Source organism: Anoplopoma fimbria, chromosome 17, assembly GCF_027596085.1.
Source record: "Anoplopoma fimbria isolate UVic2021 breed Golden Eagle Sablefish chromosome 17, Afim_UVic_2022, whole genome shotgun sequence".
Taxonomy (NCBI): domain Eukaryota; kingdom Metazoa; phylum Chordata; class Actinopteri; order Perciformes; family Anoplopomatidae; genus Anoplopoma; species Anoplopoma fimbria.
The window spans coordinates 28265412-28287212 of NC_072465.1; the positions used below are offsets into that span (position 1 = coordinate 28265412).

General features: G+C 39.6%; 1 protein-coding gene across 1 annotated transcript in view; it reads right to left on the bottom strand.

The window, feature by feature from the left end:
* Window positions 1–3233: 3233 nt before the first annotated feature.
* Window positions 3234–21801, bottom strand: part of LOC129105177 (metabotropic glutamate receptor 7) — a 235651-nt gene continuing 217083 nt past the window's right edge. The window contains exons 9-10 of the mRNA XM_054616064.1: window positions 9516–9762; window positions 3234–3283 (exon numbers count right to left, since the gene is read on the bottom strand). Coding sequence (XP_054472039.1) covers window positions 3234–3283; window positions 9516–9762 — 297 coding nt within the window. The remainder of the gene's footprint in view (window positions 3284–9515; window positions 9763–21801) is intronic.

Here is a 21801-nt window from a genome sequence, read left to right on the forward strand (position 1 = left end):
ATTAAATCGCTTTTTGTGTAGTTGTATTTCTTTTTTTAAATCAACAATTTGACTTGAGTTTTTATTTCCAGTATTTTACTTTGCAGCATGTTAAGTTGTATAAATTAAGAACAAAGGTCATTAACTGTGTCAGAATTGAGCGAAAGAAGGCGTAGGAACGGCAGCAGGAGAAGGAGTCTGTGAGAAAAAGATGGTCAGTCGGACCGCAGGCAGGCTATTCTGCATAACTTTTTCAGCTTCAACAAAATATAATACCATTCTTCCTTGAAGGCCAGTGTGAGGGCAAAACAGATGCACTCTTCTAACAGACCTCCTCCTCCTCTTTCACAGATATTCTGCTCATGTAACGGCAATTTATCTCAATGTGGAGGGTAAAGATTTTTTAAAACAGTGCAAAGGGGGCAGGAGAGTTATCCGTGCCGCGTTCAGGATCTGTACGTTTTGTTTTATTGATGATAATCAATGAAAAAACAAGCTTCTTAGGAATTGAGATCGAGTGGCTCATTTTCCCCAAATATCACCCATGCAGTTTGGAATTTGTCTTTTTTGCTCCACAAAAGCGATGGTGTTAAATCTTAATTTGAGCAGTGAAAAGGAAAAAGTAATGGAGACATGAGCGGTTTCATTGTTCTGATGCAGGTGTGAAATAAATCAAATATCTCTCAAGGCAAGGCAAGTGAGTAAGACACGGGTATCAAACTACGTTTCCTCAGGAGGAATATATATAAAAAAATAACCAAATGTTTTTTTTTTATTTCATGTTGATACATTCTTGGACAACACCACAGAATAGTTGCATGAGTGGCCAAATGTAAAATCTCTCCAACAACATTGGCACATAAGCAGCAAGGGCAACATGAATATAACTAGTACAAACAGTAGAAAACATACATGCTTCCTTTTTTTTTTCTTCTTCAAACCAGTATTTAGTTTTTTTTAAATATATATTCATCTCGTTCTCCATTTCCCGTAGTTTCCAGGAAAATAAGAAAACCAATCAAAGCCATATTCTGCTGTGCGAGAAAGTATCGGTGGAAAAAAAACGAACATGAAAGGAAATAAAAAAAAAAAAAAAGGAAACAGTACAATTCAGAGCAGACAGGTGGAATCAACTGTGTCGTTATTTTGAAACGTTTTTTTTTTTTCATTCAACATCGAACATATCAGGCATGCATTGACAACCTCGACATCAACACCTTTTTAGTTGTATCAGTAGTCCAACGAACTCGACACAAAGCCGGTGAAGTCCGGACCGAGGCGGTGTTCTTTTTAAAAGTCGGCTACAACACAGTTAAGGGTCGTCGTCGTCATCATCGTCATCAGCATCAGCAGCATCATCATCATCATCATCATCATACACCTACAAAATACTGGAGGAGTCGTCGTGTATGTGCGTGGGGAAGAAGGAACACACACGTTGGGATGGGAATGCTTTTCATCATGGGACCACAAACAAGTCAAACAGTTCAAACGAAAAAGGGCCTTTAAAAAAACTCGCCTTTTTTTCCGTTGTGGCTTTGTAGCCGTGTCCCGCTGAGGAATCTGATTTTTTTTTTGGACTCACAAACGACAAAAACCTTTGAGCAGAAAAGCGAATCTCTGAAGTTTCCGCTCGCCGTCTTATCCGTTTCTTTTTTTTTAATTTTTGGACAGCCATGACAAGTTCACGGCTCGGATTTATCACTGAGGAAACAGTTTCCTTCAGATCTCGTTCCCTGTCACGTAATTAACGCGACAAGTTTGGACGCAATCTGGATTTACGTCCACTTTACTAATCTCAGATAGTTAAAGCCCCTGAAAACACGGCGGGAAATCTTAGTGTTTCTTTATATCTTTTCAAAACAGTGAGGCAGGCGTCCTCCCCCGTGAGGAGGGGGGAGAGAGTGAGGTAAAGATGTGTGAGGTGAAAGGGCACGGTGCATGCAGGTGTTTTTGCAGCAGGAGACACACAGAACATGGGGGAGATATTTAAGTTACAGGAAATTTGATTTAGGCGCTGCAAGGATAATAAATTCAGGTAAAAAAAAACAAGAACACAGAAGCAATTTTACAAAAAAGCGGTTGCAGACGATGGAAGGCAACATATACAATTAACACCTATTGAGCCACAAATTCCCGATTTTTGAGTTTCCTGTACGTTCACAACACTTCAGCACCAAATTGCTACAATCTGCATCAAAGAAAATCGCTCGCTCCGTCTCAGAATCGTGACTCATTCAATCCTGAACACACAGACAGGAGTTTTCTTCAATATCAAAGTATCCCACTGATAGTTATCTGTACATTAATGGGTTCACTTCAGACCGGAGCTGCTGATAGATAATTCAGCAAACTTTTAATGGAGTCTATTTGACTTAATTGACAAATAAAGGCAGTGTCAGACTTTTAACCCCCTGTACTTCAACATTAGTATGGTGACTTAAAATAGAAGTAGCTGATTGAGAAAACCAGTTTTCAGGGCCTTTAACGACGTTTTTAGTGGCAACAATCAGATTCCGCTTGGCAGCGTCAGCTAAAGCCCTCAGAGATCTCAAAGCGAAGAATATGGCTTTAATAAAAAATACAATGTGCATCCAAGAAGCCAAGAGCGAAAATAGATTCATCATCAACGCCATAACCATAGTCGCCTTCAAAAAAAAGAATAAATTAAAACCGACAACCAAAGTAACACATAAGCCATAAAGAACCACACACGGGGAGGACGGGGGGGTTGAAAAACTTGCAGTTTGGAAGTACATTAAAAGACGAGAGGAGGCGGGCTCCGTAGAAAGGTCACGTCAGACCGCCGCCGCGGTGGTTTCGCTTGACATCAAGGGGCAGAGAGAGCATCAACACGAGGCTGCAAAGATGTCCGCCATGTTTGTTCTCCGTACCATCATCACCTCACAAACAGAAGGATTTTTATTTTATTTTTTTATATATATGTATTTTCCGAAACATCCTTTTTCCGGACACGTCTTCGCCCCTCTGTGCTTCCTCGCTTTCCTTTCGACCGAGTGAAAGTCTACGTCCGGAGGAAAGTCCCACAAGGCTTTGCTTCAGCATCCATAAGTCTGTTGGTGGGCAATGAAGCACATGAGACCATAGAACTAAACAACAACAAAAATAAAACCATACTTCTCTGCCTCTTTCTTTTTTTTTTCCTGCCTTGTCTTGTTTTTTTTAAGCCAGCAGGGCAGGAGACCAGACATCTCCAACTATCGCTCTCTGTTCAGTCTCTCGCTCCGATGCCGTTAGATCACAAGGTCGTTGTAGCTCACAAATTTCTTCTTTGCTGCCGGACCTGGGACAAGAGACAACGCACAAAAACAGCAATGAGCTTCAGTCCCAGTGGCTGTTTATTTTCTATCTTGAGGTTAATAATGTGTTTGTGGTGAAATGAGAGTTAAACATAGATGTAAATGAAATGATTCCAGAGTTTTTAAAAGAAGGCTTGAGTTATGAACTCTCAAAACAGGAGGATGGTGCAATTTGGTGCCTGAGATCACAAAAAGAGAATCAGCTGCTCTTCTTTTACAATTCTGTGTTTCATAGTGAGGGATGTTTAGTCAGTGTTGAGAGGTCATAAGTCAAAAGCAAAAAGCATCTGCAGCCGAAGTGAAAAGACAAACAAAGAAAGAAAATCCAAAATGTCCAAAAAGCTTCTGCAGAACTAGAACCTGAAATTACACTTTAGTGGCATTTTCTTTTGTTGAGGGGCCATATTTTGATCGTGCAAGAACAACAACCAGCACTGATCAACCAGAGAAAGAAGGCCTTGAGTTCAACATTTTCATCATCGCCATCTTGAATTTTTTCCAACCAGAACTGATATGACAGACTGGAGCTAAGTACAACCGAATACTGAACTTTAATGCAAAATGAAAGCTGCATGACAAAGACATGAACTGGACAACTCCCTGGTAGAGATCTGTCAATCACAAAGAAGCTCCGCCCTAAAGCATACCCTGCTTAATGGTCTAGTTGACTCTAGATGGACCATCATTTAAAAAAAATGAACATCATGCTGTATTGAAGAAGACTTGAAACTAGAGATTGAGACCATAAACTCATGTTTACAATGCATGGATGAATGGGTACCTTGCAGACTGGTGTTAAAGATCTGTGAGAAGTTTATTTTTACACTTAATGGACATTTTATTTTCTGTTTTTGCAGTTTGGTTAAGGCAACAATACTACTTGGTTAGTTTAAGAAACAAATACACATAGCCCATAGTGTCTTATTTATACTCGTACAGTATCTATTGAATGCTCGTTTACGTGACCACTCAGAAATACCTCGTTCTCTTTGCTTGTACTGAAAACTACACGTATACAACTGTCAAAATTGGCTTGTTTCAAGCAGAAGAACGTTTATAACTAAAAAGTTTTCACTTAAATTTTGACCTGCCATTTTTGCAGCGATACTGGCTGATTTTCTGCAAAATACCAAAGCGCTCTCTCAGAATATCAAGGTCGAGGCTCGTGCTGGTTCGTTGTGGCCCTCAGATGTTAAATGAGCAGGAAGAACGGCCGTCATGTGTTCGCTTTAGTTATAACCGCCTCCCTATCTCCCCCTGCAGCTGTAACCCCCAACCCCCCTCTACTGGACACCACTTGGCCCTCGGTGTTCATCCAGTGACGAATGGCTCCGAGCCAAAAGCCCATCATCAATCACGGCGGGGAGATAAAAGAGGAAATGGCATAATATGCATATTAAGGCCTGAAAGTGTCACCGGACCATTTCGACTTTGTCACAATGTGTCTTCCTCATACAGAGAGAAGTCATTAGAGTCCGACAGGCCCGACTGTCCAATCAGGACTGTCTGTGCATCACACTGACAACACGCTCAACTTATTCAATTGACTGGAATTTTCTGACAACCATTAACATCCAACGAGATGAGGCCTCTGGTTTGGATTTGAGTGGATTTTGCAGTAAAACATGTCTTTTCTCTTGAGGAAGATTTTACTTTAAACTTCTGCTCCAACACTTTGAGTTGGATTTTATCCAACTGAAAACAGATACTGGTATCAGATCTTTGTTTCTTCTTCTTCTTCTTCTTCTTCTTCTTCTTCTTCTTCTTCTTCTTCTTCTTCTTCTTCTTCTTCTTCTAATTAATCATCTCACGACCCCTCAGATGTATCTGGTGACCCGTTGGAGGGGCCCAACCCCTAGGTTTGGAACCACTGGACTAAACTAGCTAACTGTACATAAAGAAGTTCAAACTAGAATATATACCTTTACTTTGATAGGTTAATGGTGTGTTCACACCAAACACAGAGCGAACTTTCACATACAAAATCACTCAAAGACAAAAATAGAATATGTGATTTGTGTCACTCTCACAAGTTGAAATATTTCACCTTAAACATCAAAAAACGAGCTTGAAGCCTATCAGCAGTGTCATTCTCCTCCAATCGTCATTGAATCAGAAGTGTTGGAAATAAATATTATATCTGTCTGCGGTCACCGAGAGCTCTACAATAGTAACTCATATTTGAACAGAGACCGGAACGAAGCTCTGTGTGAATAAATATGTGTATTAACCATGGACTGTTTATGGTAAAAAATATTATGTCTCTGTTGTATTTACGCCTGCATGATGTTATGCTGAGTGTTGATGGAGCAGCTACAATATTAGCATAGCCTAACACTAATCGATAAGAACTCCATTCAGAAAACAAGCATTTTAAATATTACATGCATGTTTTCTTGCGGACAGACCTGACAAAACATGAAATCATACTTTTTACAAATTAGCATCATGTTGTAGTTATTTCGGCATCGTTTTGATCAGTTTGTTGCAATTAAATATCAGCAAATTCTGTGTTTTTTGACGTGTGACTTGCTAGATACAGTGAATAAAGCTCTGTGGAATTCGCTTTGTATTTGGTGTGAACACAAGTACATGCTGATAATACTTTCAGTACACATTTGATACCTGTTTAGCTTTTATTTTATATTCTACCACACATGACCAATTTGTTAATGAGTGGCATCTTCCCCTATACGTATATGTGGAATATTTTAACACAATAGACAAGTTACTTTGGGAATATTTGGCACTTTTAGCTGTTTTTAAAAACAAAGAAATAGTTTCTGGTGAATTCATATGTCAACATCTCAAGCTGCTGCACTTCTACATTCTTTTCCTCAGAGATGGATTTGAAGGTAGTGTCACATGTGTGTTCGAAAAGCTTATCCCCAAAGAAATAAATGGAGCAGAGGGATTTCGCTTCACCCGGAGCAACGCTAGGAAAAAGGAGGGTGAGTACTGCTTGTAAGGATTGTTTCTGAGAGCAGCCGGGGCTATATGAGTTTTAAGAGATATATAGAAGCCTTTGTTGTGTGAGGAATCAGCTTTTGGAGAAAGCCATGAGAGGCCTCATAAGAGCAGAATCAGAGAGATTTGGCCTTTGAAGAGCGGCTGAAGCCAGAAGAGTGGCGAGAGATAGAAGTCTTTGTTGTAGGAGCCGAGAGGAAGGAGAAGGAGAGATGAAGCCACCTGAAGTGACTGAGGGCTATTACGGTGTGGTGAAGGGGGGGGACAGTAAACCTGAGGCTGAACGAGTGCAGAGAGAGGAGAAATGGAGTGAGAAACGAGGGCGGGAGTGGACAGATGGCCCTGCGGGTCTTCAGGGAGTCGTGACCGAGCTGCAGTCTGCCAACGCTGCTCCGGTTCTGCTGTGTCTCCTCCTTCGTGAACCGACTCTGTATAGTGAAACATGCTGAGGTCCAGAAACCCCCCCCCCCCAACCAACAACAACAAGCAGGACTGACTGATGAGCCGTGATCATCGAGATCCCAGAGGCGTGTTTTTCCCTTTCACGGTCTTAATTACTTATTAGTGAGCCTACTGAAATTTAAATACACCAATAAACAAGGATATAGGTGCAGATTTTGGGGCATTTAAAAAGTCACCATTAAGCGATATTGAGCACTCTTTACTCTGGTTGAATTCCAAATGTAGTGCAAAATCTACAGGGAACCATCAGAATAAAACATAAATGACTTTATTGTTTTCATCCACACCTGTTATAGCCTGTAAATATATTGGTATATTACATATAAATGCCATTCAACTGCTATAGAAGAAGAGGAAACAACGACATGTCATTAAAAGGCAGCTGTGGCGTAGTGGAGAGCAAGGTAGCTCTCCAATCAGAGGGTCGGTGGTTCGATACCCGGCTTCGGCAGTCGATGTGTCCTTGGGCAAGACACTTAACCCCAAGTTGCTCCCGAAGGCTTTGTCATCGGTGTGGACTGGATGTTGCATGAATGTTAGTTGTGTGAATGGGTGAATGATATGTAATATACTACTGATTGTAAGTCGCTTTGGATAAAAGTGTCTGCTAAATGACTGTAATGTAAAAGCTTAAACAATGGACAACAAGTTCTATATGAGGTCTTTTGCAAACTAAGTACCAGTACTTTTAAGTAAAGTTTTTGGTTATACCATTGACACAGACAAGGACTGCTTTAAGGACAGAGCATTGCGAAGAGTCGGCTAACATTGCTACCAGCCTGCGAACATCGCTTAGTGCTAATGAACATCGCTAACAGCTCTCTACCTTTGCTAAGAGTCTGCTAACGTCCCTAACAGCCTGCTGCTAAGAGCTGACTAACATTGCTAACAGTTGGCTAAAAACCGTTAAGAGCTTGCTAATATGGCTAATAGCCTGCTTACATTGCTACCAGCCTGCAAATATCGATTAGTGCTAATTAACATCACTAACAGCCTGCTAACAATGCTAAAAGCCCGCTCAAATCACTAAAGGCCTGCTAAAAATCGCTATCAGTCGGCTAGCATCGTTAAGAATGTTAGCACATTAGCACATTCTTAACGATGCCCTCTCTCTGCATTCACATTCTCGTGTTCATTCGTTTATGGTTTCTCTTGTCAAAGTTCTTTAATGATGAAAGGATGCATTTTATCTCTAGTTTAGTTACTCCAGTGTGGAGAGGGTCATTACGTTGATAAGGGGAAGGTTGGACCGGATCAAATGGAGAAACAGCAGCTGGATAAAGATATCAGACGTCTGGCCAGTTCTTTGTTAGTGTATACAGAGGAATATCTCAACAGGTTCTTCCCCTCTCAAACAATATCGCTCACAAGAAGGGAGTTGAAGTTGAAGAAGGGATTAATGCCCAGAGGAGTGCAGGAGCAGAGCAGTAAAATCGGAGGTCTCGGGGGTCAAACGTTCTGTTAGAGTGCCACCCAAAATAGCATTCACGCAGCAGCAGAGGCTGTAAATCTGCCACTCAAATAGTCACATTATGCTCGTCTCTCCCTCCTCATGTAAAAGTTACGAGTCAATTCAAAGATGGCGATAAAGAGCCGTGGAAGTTCACTTAACATTCCCTCCTCTCTCCCACTCAAAATGTATTCCTCCCTCGTATCCCTCCCTTTCTCTGGACCGACCTCTCTCTCTCTCTCTCCTCTCCTAAAAAACCTCCAGAAGAAAATGGATTCAAGGTCAGGCGAGCAAAGCAGAAGTAGAAGATTAATTTGCTCTTACCTCTGATAAATTATGAAATTAGCCTGTCGGGGGGGGGGAGAAAACATTATTTGGTGAGTTGTCCCTGAAAGCCCCCAAAAGGGAATCCCACTGCGAGGTGGTAATTTGATCACATGCCATGTAATTTCAATTTGAGCACTTTCTTTTTTTTCTTTTTTTATCTCTGGAACATTCAAATTGAAGCTTTTTATTAAATTCGTTTATTATAATTCTGATTTCCTGCGGAGTCATTAGTTTCATTTTTTTTTCAATTAAAAAGAAAATGCCGTTTTCGCATGCTAATTTTTTTTTAATACAGCATTATAATATATATAAAACAACAAATGGAGCCTCACAGAGCTGAAAATGGGGGGCTTCATAGATGAAAAATATTAGATTTCTATCCCTGAAGTGCAATATGTAAAACTTCATTTGATGCTGTTTTCAAAGCATTGACACTCCAAATAACCTTCAATGCAGATTTCACAAATCCTCACAGACTATATCAAATGAGACAAGGAATTTATAAAGAATGTACGACATAGTTATGGGCTTAAATTGACAGCTGAGTGAGTGTTTGGTGGAAGTCACTGAAAGTAGACAGCTAATTGACTTTGGTTCTGTCTGCACGAATAGATATTTTTGGAAACTTGTGTTTTCCTCTATATTTTGGCCTCTACATACAGACATGAGAGTGGTATCAATCCAAACATCTAACTCTCAAGAAGTTTTGAATTCTTTCTAAAATATGTTCACTGTCTCAGCCCAGGTATTAAGACAAACAAAATTATATTAAATCTCATTCCCAACACTTCCACATTAAATCCAGTCTGTCCAGGAGGTGAAATAAATGTATAGTTGGATAAGTAAAATAATAACACGCTTTATTACGTCTCAATTGATTTCAGCTCCATTTCTACGGCTCATTTAACACAGTCTATACGTAACTGTTGAGTTAATATACAGTGTTTTTTTTTTTTACTTATTTCATTTAGTTTTCAAACTCCTAATAAAGATCACAGATGTGGACTCACTGTTGGGGTCGACGTTCTCACACAGCTCCGTCTTGGCCTCTCCGTTGGGCCTGTCGCTGGCCTTGTGGGAGAGTCGGGACGACATGGTGGCGGCTGTGGCGACGGCCTTGAAGGAGCGTTTCCTCTTCTGCACGTTGAGCTCCGGGTGGAAGATGATGACGTAGACTTTGGGCATGTAGAGCATCCCGAGGGCCACGGAAGCACTCAGGTTCATGGAGATGGTCAGTGTGGTCGTCTGGATGTACAGCTGGAAAAAGAAAAAGGGTAGAAATCTGTTTGAATGGAGTTTACAAAGTCCTGTGAATGCTATAGAACATAGAAGGAGCTCATAGCGTTACGTTTAGACCCATAGACTGTACATAAGAAGTGGACGCAGTCTTCGTGACGTCACCCATTAGTTTATGGACTGATGTTTTGAAGCCTCGAGTTTGGCATTTTAGCCGTTGCCATCTTGGCTTTTTGCAACCAGTGAAAAGAAGTGACCATATTTGGACAGCATACCCTGCTTTATGGTCAGTTTGACTCTGAATGGACCATAATTCACTAAATGGACATCATTGTATTGAAGAAGACTGAAACTAGAGATTGAGACTAAACTCATATTTACAACCTGTTTACTGAGGGAATAAATCAAGAGAGGCTTTCTATTAAAAACAGCCATGAATGAGTCATACATGCAAATAAACACAGTGGAAACTGACTGTATTAAATACTTATTTGAACTAACTCCATCCACATTTTTTGGGTGGATAAGAGATCCTGGCTGACTCAGGAAGCATGGCAGTAATAAGCCCCAACAGAGATTTGTTGGAGGACCAAACTCTTGACACATTTTATGAGGTGATGAAGGATTGTTTTTTTACTATCCTGTGTGTTCCCGACCCTCACCTACAGCCGGGGACGGCAGCAGACAGCTGGAGCACGGCATAAATGTTTCATGGGCTGTGTATATTACAGTTGCATCTGAAAGCCTGTGGCCCTCTGAACCCAATAGCGGCTCCGGGATGAATGCGTAACGAGGCCTGGGGCTGTGCTGTAGTGCAACGGGCTTCCCAGAGTGGGACTCACAGAGTTCAGCTCCACTGTCTTCATGTGTTATGGTCCTGCTGTCAAAGTCTGATGCATGCCATTTACAGGGAGAAGTCCCAGTCGGACTCACTGGAGGCTCAGAGTGAGACGGTGTGGGAAACAATAAATTATGATTAAGAGGGGAACAACGGATCAGATGTTTTTTTTCTCTTCACGTCCCTAGATGTTTTGGTAATTGCTTTAATTAAAAGACAGCAGGAGTAACTAAACTAAATACATTCATGCATTTCACAAACGTTTTCCTGCATTGGAGGAATATAGGCTCTAAAGGCCTTTATACTCCGAGGGGGAGTGATGAATAACATCACAAAAATGCAACTCAGCTATCTAGCGGTTGGGGGTTTAATCACAAAACGAAATGCAATGCATGAAAATGTCTGCCATGAGACTTTGTGTCTAAGCTGTTAATTGACCAATGCTACACCGCCAGGCTGTCAGAGCTACATAACCATGGAGCCCACACTGTCACTAACTGGATAAATGTTATCTATTTTGGGGAAAAAGAAGCAATTTTAGACAGAAGCATTCAGAAGGGTCCGCAATGTGAGTTTGAAGGATTTATCCAGGATGTCAAACTGATTCATTAGTGAAAACAGGTTAAAAAGATGAAGATAGAAGCTAAAGCTACAGATCACAGTGTTAAAGTGAACCAGCACATCAGCTGGTGATCGAGACAGAAGACAATGAGATTAAGGAACAAAACTGTTCCTGTAAAGCCGGTTAGGTTTTTATCCACTGTTACAACCATTATAAAGCCAAAGCAGCATATACTGTCTAAATATATATATATGTATATATATATATATATATATATGTGCACATTCACTAAAATGTGCCAACATGCTCAGCAAAAGTTAGCTCCACAGGTTTGTACGTATAAGCGTAACATTTTAGACCTGAACAAGAAGACCATCTAAAACCATTGATGAGAGTCTGTGGAGCAGAGGTGTATATTTGAAGGACCTGGTCGGAGCTGGACAATGCTAAGCTATGATTGCCCAGTGGGCTTGAGGGGAGGAACTTAGCAAAAGGTCAATTAAGCTTGATAAAGTGTTTTATGAAATCAATACAGTATCACAATACCTAATATTGTGAAGATCAAATGTATCATTCTTTCTTAAACCCCTATTTGTAAGAAGTTTCTTTACAGATTACCATTTCATTATAAATATCACTAAAAGCTTATCAAACTTCTGACTAGAAGAAAAGTGTCTTGTTTTATCCCATCAAGCTCTGAGCTGCACAATAAACACCATGAACACAGCAGCTGCGATAAGATGACTTGTCAGATAGGGAAGAAAAACACCCGAAAACTGGTGATTCAATTTATCATATCACATTTTTATAATTTGTGTCTCCCATTTACTGGGTGTGAGTGTGATGGTCTATATAAGCACATATGTGTGAGTTTTCATTAAGTGTAACTAGATTTGTGTGGAAAGATAAAGAGATAGAAAAGTCAAAAAAAGAAAAATTGCAAACTGAAGGGCTCTGCTTCCCTCCATCATGTCAGGCAGAAGAGGCCTGATGCAGCAGGCCTGGAGGAAAAAAAGAAACCTAATCTTATTGTTTTTCTTGTTATCGGGCGATAAAGGCTACGTGAGATTGTAGATGAAGCTGAGAGCTCGACCACCGGCAAGGTTAAGTGGATCATTTATCTTGTCAGCCTCCTGTGAGTTACTCCGGTGCTGCATTTATCTAAAAAACACAAGATAGGACGAGCCGGGCTCTAACGGTTAGATTAAAATAACGTGGGCTGTTTTCCTGGAAGAAAGGCGGGGAATTAATTCCACAGATAAAACACATTCCCCGTGGTAAAATATACATTTACTGAAGTACTGTCACTTTATACTTCCCTGCCACAACTCAGAGGGAATTATTGTTCTGTACTATTTATCTTCGGCCTGTAGAGGGAAAGAAAAACAGTATTTGATAATCATATTATTCACATTTGCATTGAACTGTTTTACTATCCTGCTTTATTCTTTTTCAGGTTATTTTTACAGTGTTTAAAAATGCATTTAAATGCATCTTGTGCTTCTTTTTTCAGTGCCTTTCATGTCTCATATAAAGCACTTTTGCCTGGTTGCAGAAAATTGCGGCGCAAATAAACTTAGTTGTAAATTATCATCATAAATAACTGTGAGGTACAAACAATATCTCGCTCATTCAAATCAAAGAAACAAAAAACGCCATCAAAGGTTCCTCTCAGTGACTTTTAGGGTCCCTGAATGCAACGTAAAAAAAAAGACATTTGGTCAGATTTATGAAACGTTGGTTCTGTCAGGACCAGGATTTGTGAGGATTATAATCCATGTCCCGGTGAATGATATCCGTTACACACAGAGCGACTGCCGATCCTCTTTCATTAATATATTCCACGTGTGTCCTGCTGATTCCTGCCGACAGCATCGTCTCTGAGTCAAGTCGATTCAAACGGAGCGTCTCACATTCAAGTCAAGACTGAAACCAAAACTAATCATTATTAATCACATACAGCTCTGCCTTTCTTTAGCAAACAAACAGTGTGGAAGTCCTTCAATGAATCAATAGGATTGAGACTAACTGCACTACGTGAAGGACAACAAAGGTGGACAAGCCATCACAAAATCCAACCTTGAAATCCAATCCATAAAAAACAATCAGACTAAATACTCTGAAGTTTTTAAACCCCTGAATGTATCTGGATGCTAAGACTCACCTTAAACTTAATATCAAACAATTCAAATTGTTACTTCCACTTGTTTTCATCAGAAACACAACACTAACATACCTTATAAGCTGATATCTTCAACTTTGTGTTTGTGTCACCTGATGAATAAATCCAATCTTCTCCCTATTTTAGCTCCATTTTTGGTCTCCTCCACCAACTTCTGAGGGGAATATCTGTCTCTTTAGCTGCTAAATGCTCCACTAAGTTCACCAGCTAGTCTCTAACTGAATCTGTCTGTTGTTTGCTGCTGAGCAGGAGGTGGACAGTAGCTTTTTACAGACAATTCTTAATTTAACAAAGGGCGTTTTCGTCCAAACATGATTTTGTGAGGTTTTTCCAAAACGGCCTCCAGAGTGTGAAAATATTAAAGCTGGCGTTTGTTTCAGTGAGTCCACTGAGACGACAGCAGCTCAGTGAGGATCACAAACTGTGTGGCAGTTTGTGAATCAATATATCTGATCAGCTGCTGTCAATAATCTGATGTTTAGTTAATCAGTCGACATGGCAGCAATAAAATCTATCTGCAAATCTAACATCTGTTCAGCCGGCTGTCTGTCTCTCTCCTCCCCCGTGGGTCTGTCTCATCATCTGTCAGTCTCTCTGATTACCTGTCTGTCTGCTCACCTGTCTGCCTCTCTCCTCACCTATTTATCTCTCTCCTCACCTGTCTGCCTCTCTCCTCACCTGTCTGCCTCTCTCCTCACCTATTTATCTCTCTCCTCACCTGTCTGCCTCTCTCCTCACCTGTCTGTCTCTTTTATTACATGCCTCTCTCCTCACCTGTGGGTCTGTGTCATCATCTGTGAGTCTCTCTTATTACCTGTCTGTCTTTCCACACCTGTCTGTCTGATAACTTGTCTGTCTCGTCACCTGGCTTTCTCTCTCTTTACCTGTCTTTCCCTCTCATTATCTTTATCTCTTCTCACCTGTCGGTCTCTCTCATTATATGTCTCTCTCCCCACCAGTCTGTCTCTCTCACCTGTCTGTCTCTCTCACCTGTCTGTTGGCTGTGATGCAGTTTTACTGTTTGATAACTAAAGTTGAACATAGAAGAAGAGATTCGACAGTTTTTCTTGTAGTCCAGACGTCCCTTTGGACAGACGTCCCCCCCCTGGACACCCTGTTCATTCTTTTTTTTTTTTTTTTTTTACATTAAACAGATTTTACAATAATAAGACTGCTTTGTGTCAAAAGCCTAAAAATCCCTTCTGTTCTTCGGTCTGTGTTGGGTTAAGAGAGAGAACAATGAGGTGATTAAAAAGCGAAGCCCAGCAGAGCGTCGTCCAGCTGCACCTCTCAATAAAACATCTCTGATCTGATTCCAAAGACAACCGTAGTTAACCGTTGTTGAAGCCAGAGTTCGTACGTATCTCCCATCATCAAAGGCTTTCCTATCTTGTCTAATCATTTGTGTTTGAAGAGTTTGTGTGTCAAACCGTCTCCACGGGGAAGCAGTGGCGTGGGCGCAAACAAAGTCCATTAATTAGACTTCCCTGGGATCTCCTAACGGGGGAGGACTCGTTAGGACTCTGGAGCGGTGACAGATACCACTCAGTGTGGGAGGAGAAGACACTGCAGCTCAGTTAGTTTGCAGCATGCTGAGAAGTTCAACTCGTCAGCAACAGTTACACATCCTTCTTCTGTTCGGTCCATTTTCAGCTGTTAAGATAAATGTGTTATAGTAATCTGATGATTATCTATTTTGTTTTTAAACAAAGTAATTCAATAATTTAGCTTTGCCAAAAATGGAACTTTGACAAAATGCTTGAGAAGCCGGAGGAAGTAGCAGCAGTAGGTTAACTTGCATTCTTTCTACTGACCAGCAGGGTGCGACTCAGCCAGGATCTCTTATCCACCCAAAAAATGTGGATGGAGTTAGTTCAAATAAGTATTTAATACAGTCAGTTTCCACTGTGTTTATTTGCATGTATGACTCATTCATGGCTGTTTTTAATAGAAAGCCTAAAGGCGTCAGGTTGTATAGAAGTCTATGAGAAAATGACTCTACTTCTCTCTTGATTTATTCCCTCAGTAAACATTGTAAACATGAGTTTATGGTCTCAATTGCTAGATTTTAGTCTTCATCATACTGCCAAAGTGGCAAACTCAAACCAAACGGTGACGTCATGGTGACTACGGCTCAGTCTACGCGGTCTAAGTTCACTTTGTCCTCGTTCATGTCAGTTCATCAGACGGGATGTTGGTGCATCTCTGTTTCTGTGCAGTACAGACGTTTGGAACTTACTGAAAATGTGAGTTTGTTAGCTGCTGAGCTAACAGGAAAAAGTGTTCTAGTTGCTTAGCTAAAGGCTAATTAGGGAACTAATTGACTCTGGGCAGATGAGCCTTCTTTTTAAAATGTATAAAAAAATGCTGTTTCCATTTAATTCCAACAACATTAACAAAACAATTCTGTTTAATCTGTTTTGCCCGCACTTTTCTTTTAATGTCCACAACATAACAATCACTGCTGATATAACTATTATATTAACTATTCTTAGCGTGAGCGAGAAACGCACACTGCATTAAAAACACAATAAGCCGATTTCCCCCGACCCTTAATACCTTCAGATTCATGGGATTTTAGCTGTTTTGTAGCAAAACAAATCAGACATGCAGATGTTTAATTGCAATGTTCACAGAATAAAAGTAAGTTAATGTTGATTACTAGTCAAGTTTCATCCAAATGTCGCACCTTTTCTAACCAAATTTCCAGAAAATCTTGAAAATAAAACACGAATGAGTACTTGTCGCCTTCGAAGCCTGTGTGAATATTTGTATAATATGCATAAACAGCTGTCAGAGCTAATGTTCCAGTCGGTGCCAATAAACCATTGCAGAAGAAAAGGAGAACGGGATGAGGTCATTAAAAAGGCTCAGAGCTCAAACGATTAAAACCCATTATGGAAATATGACATTTCTGTCTGTATTAATGTGAGGAAGGTTACTCTCTTCTCATAACTGTAAACATATCAGATCATGTATGTCATGATTTATTCACTCTGTTTCTGCTTCAATCCACAAAAAAAACAACTTTATCGCCTCAAACAGGAAACCCCCCTCTGTTTGTTTTTAATGCCCAAATTGAAAAAGTCCATAAAACAGATGGAAACAGACTTTTATGTGTCACAGAGTAAAATTAACTGATCGCGATAACAGCAAAATAAAACTCAACAACATGAACACATGCTGATCACATCTGTCTTCTATCAGATAATAAACTCACTTTTTACATCCTCATGTATCAAACTGAAATATTGACCAAGTTGAACTGGATTCATTTTCATTGCCGTCTGTGTTTATTTATATTGTTTTTCTGTTTATAGATACTCTAGGCTGTTTGTGTTTGTATTTTTGTTTTTACAGTCGTATTTGTATTATTCTTGAATTTATTCAAGGCATATTATTATGAAAAAATCTGAACTGATCCATCAGTCAGCTAAACTTATTCTTATTCACAACAGATCAGTTATTGTTAAAAAATGAGTAATAGTGCTGCAGAGTTTTATTGCACAGTAAATCAGTTTTTTTATTATTTCCATCACATCCACGTGGGCTGAATGTGCTCGCAGTAGGACACTGTGTCATTTTATGAAAGCATTACGGGGAACATTGCATTCGACCCCATACGGAGGCAAACAATCTACAGTAACAACAATGATGTAACGAAACAATATCACGGCAGCGGGGAGCGCAAAGATGTGTCTGCTCAGCTGGACGTCTGAAATACATACAGAGCACATAACAAAGGAAACAGAACAAATATGTCATCGACCAGCCGGAGAAAACTCTCGCAATATGGGTTTACAACAAAACTGCACTTTAAAACTCACAATGGGTGATTTAGACACAAAATGTTTTCTCATTGTTGAAAATCAGTCAAAATAGATGAACGGATAAAACACACACGGTGAGACAGAACAAGACATGAATCAGAAATATCAAGGAAATTATGTTTTTTAACGCATTTTGCAGCCTTTTTTGCAGCATCCTGACGCTGAAAGTCTTTTTGAGATTAATGCTGTAACACATGGTTAACGTTGTGACGCGGTTTAGGTTCATGTTGTAACACGTGGTTTTTGTTGAACGGTCAGGGTTAACATTTAAAAAAGTGGTTAACGTTGTGAAGCGTCAGTGTCAACAGAAATGACGAGCCTCTCCGTATTTCAAACCCTGAATATCACAAATAAAAACTTTAAACTTCACTTCATTGTTTGGAAATTGTTTTTTGTCAAAAGAAAACTTTAAAATAATAGCCCTCAGTCATATTAGAAGTTGACATAGTCACTGTGATGTCACACATGTTAATTGACACACAAGCCCCGACTTTTGGCATTTTTAGTCATCGCAATCTTGGTTTTCGGCAACCAGAATGGACGCAAGAGGGTGGAGCCAAGTACAATCAAACGCTGAGTAAGACATTTTTAGGCAAACAGGATGTAACAATTTACTTTAATGAACTGAAAACACACTTTGAAAGAGTTAAAGTTGTCGACCTGTCAATCACAGTAAGCCCCGCCCCTAAGGCATCCCTGCTTTATGGTCTGTTTGACTCTAAATGGAGCATCATTTACTAAATGAACATCATGCTGTATTGAAGAAGACTTGAAACTAGAGATTGAGACCATAAACTCATGTTTACAATGTTTACTGAGGGAATAAATCAAGAGAGAAGTAGAGTCATTTTCTCATAGACTTCTATACAACCAGAGGAGTCGCCCCCTGATGGACAGTAGAGAGAATGCAGCTTTAAAACATTTCAGCATTTGTTTCTCTTTTCAAACCCTGATGTTGCTGCCTGCTGTCAGTGCAATAAGTCGATTCATAACTTTACTCCTTGTCTTTATATTTTTTACATGTATGTCTTCATTTTGAGGAGTAAAAGTATAACATTACCATGTGTTTGTAGTAACAATGGTGATTATGTCTATGAATGTTCTGCACTGCCCCGTTCTATCAGATAATGAGGATTATCTGCTCCAGTTGTTCATCTCATGGAGTTGATGCTGCTCTAAATACTCCGGCCTCTGCATCCGTAATTTGAGTAAAAGGCTTGAGACACCATTAGGATATTGGAGCTGCAGAGGAGGGTTTGCGTGAAGCCGTGAATGATTCCATTATTATTTTATTTTTATGGCTCAGTGGATTCTGCTGCTGGCCGGAGCTCCGACCGTCTGAAGCTCTGCGTGCTTTCTGGATGTTGGAGTGAATTTACATGAACGAACCTGTGCTCACTGACCTACATACTCACAGTCCTGTTCCAGCTGCAGATGAATGTTTTAATACTCATGCATACATATGTATGCATGAGTCAAAGACCATGTGGAATATTACAATTCAGATTAAAAGAAACATAGCGTGAAATTTAATAGAATGTATTATTAGAGACCAGCAAAGGTAGAAATGATACATTAATACATGTATTTTATTATGTTATACGTTTTGTATCTTGTATCTATAATACATCTATGGTGGACTTTTATTTTGTTAAATTCCAGAAGGCTGACTGAGAAATATGAATATCAAAATAAAATAGAAACAATTATTCTCATTTTTAATTTAAAAGATGGTCAACTAATCTGTCTATTTATGGTTAAATATTGTAAACTATTCTTTACAAACTGCATATTATTAAGAATATAAACTGTTGTTAATATTATAAATCTAAGATTATTCTGTTGTGTATTTGTTGGTATACATATAATAAGATCTAAGATTCTTAGATATTTTTTTGACGTTTACAATGTTTACAATGATCAGTTTGATTTATATATTTTTTTGTTTCCTATTGATATTCATTATTGTTTATATATTGTGTTTTTTGCACTCTTCTACCTCATCTATTTGTAGGTCTGTAAAGCACTTTGTAAAATTGTTTTGAAACATGCCATATGAATAAAGATTATTATTATCATTATTAAAGTTACAAAATTCCCAAATGTAACACTGCTGTCAGTTTATCTTGTAATTTGTGTCATTTTATGCTCTGTATAGTTCTTTTTTCATTTATTTTACTTTCGCATTAATCTTCATTTAATTATCAGAAACGTCTGTTGATAGTTTTACGAAAAAACTCAAAACTTATTACATTTTTTGTGCTTTTAATTAGTTCCAGTAGTTTCTAACTGCATTGCAATTTTTCTTATATTTTAGATTTATTTTATTTATTTCTCATTCTTGTTTTTATGTTTTTATATTTTATGTTACCATATCAACTCGTTGAATTATTCAAATTTGTATAATTTTATGATTTTAGTATTTCATTGTTATTGCTTGTGACCCCTTTTTTACTGACATGTGTAACTGATTTATTTCTTATGTGAAGCAGTTTGAGCTGCATCTTATGTTTTGAATGGTTCCATATAAACTCAAGTTTTGGCTTTTTCTAATACTTATTTCCTTTCCGGGGATCAATAAAAATTTCTCTCATGTTCAATTTCCCCTTTTTGTTGCGATGGAGAAATGTCTTTCTTGATGAACATGAGTAATAATGAGTGTTGCTTTAAGACAGAATTGAAAAATAAAGAAATATGAATCTGTGCGTTCACTCCCCTCAGAGTATCCATGCATTTATTCCACCGGAGGCCGACACGCTGACTGGCCATCAGGACGCTGTCTGCCTGGAGCTCCTAATTGGCCTGTGAGTGCCTGAGTCCCTGGCGGGTAATGAGTGGGATGACAACGCTGTCGCTGCTGGGTCCCTGAAGTACACACGGGGCAGAGTGTCTGTCCCTGAAGTACACGCGGGGGGCAGAGGTTACTCATCGAGTGCCGCCGTGAGGTCCTTATTGTTCCTGTTCAGAGACGTTCACCCCGAGGCCCCTCTGTGGCCCCTGGCTGATGAATGATTATACAGGTCTAATTAACATCCCTCATGACACGGCCTGCTACTGTCACCATCAACATTATGGTACCTGTGATTAGATCTATTGCAGGCATTTATGATATTCACCATGAATATTCGTCTCCAACGGCTACACTTTTATATGGTTGCCCTCCTTCACATAGACTTTATCAAGTCAAGGGCGGCGGAGGTATTAAAACATATTTTCTGATGCGGCTGAAAGCTTCGCAATCTTTAAGAGCATCTTGCAAAAGAACGAGGAATATATAAAAAAACCTGCAGAACTTGTTTATGATGATATGAGCTATTACTCTGCGAGACACTCGCTTATGAAAGTGTTAAGAGCTTTAAATGGAGTCCACAAAACAGCGGAGCTCAGCACACAGATTATGTAACACTCTAGATACAGACTGGGCGAGGGCAGAAGAGTGAATGTGGAGGAAGTAGGAGGGCAGTTAGAGACGAGAGCTGGTTTTGCTGTTGACTGTTTTTGTGAATGTGTCAGAGGGCAGTCGTCCTGAACTTCACATCCTAAGTTAGAGCGTCTTTAGTTTCTGTACTACAAGTGCTCCTCAGTGAAACCGCAATACGGAGCTACAGAGGACTGTGCTCGACAAGGCCATAACCCTGCTGTTTGGAAAAGTGAAGCTAATGCTAAAGTGTCTTAAAACTTGCATTCTCTCTAGTGTCCATCAGGGGGCGACTCCTCTGGTTGTATAGAAGTCTATGAGAAAATGACTCTACTTCTCTCTTGATTTATTCCCTCAGTAAACATTGTAAACATGAGTTTATGGTCTCAATCTCTAGTTTCAAGTCTTCTTCAATACAGCATGATGTTCATTTAGTAAATGATGCTCCATTTAGAGTCAAACAGACCATAAAGCAGGGGATGCTTTAGGGCGGGGTTACCTTGTGATTGACAGGTCTCTACGTCACTCCTCCTTATTTCAAATATTGTCACTTTAATTCATTGGCTGCAATGAGATGGCGACGGCCAAAATACAAGATTGTGACGACCAAAACGCCTAACTCAAGGCTTCAAAATCCGAAAAAAAACGACTACGTCCACCTTTTATTATTCTCTCTCTATTGGCTCCACACACACCTTAAAGTGGCTCAAAGTTGCAAATAGATTGATGGGTGAATGTCATAATATTATTTTTTGGTGCTTGCTTACGAGGGCACACATAATGTGTTTTTAAACAACAAAATATGATGTGATGTTGACATAAGAAAATGGTGTATTCTATCAATAAGCAAGTGATGCGGATTTGATAATGAAGCACCAAGGAGTGGATAAACCGACACACTAACTGAATTTAACATGATACAAGTGGGAGGGGTCTAAACTAATCATTTAAAAATGATGAGCATGAAGCCATAAATGAGCACCCAGAATGTTACGCAGATTGTTGCAGCAGTATGCGAGATTAGCCGTGGACAGACACAGAGATTCACACAGACACTCACGATGATCTCATAATCTCCTGGCCCGAGTTAACAATAACAAATGAAGTGTGGGCCAAATGGAACAGCAGTAGAAGTTTAAGCATAAGAGTTGGTAAGAGAGTAGACCATGGCTCTGTAACGGAGAGAGCAGATAAAAATGAAGGGTGAGTTGGAAAGAAAGACAGGAGAGA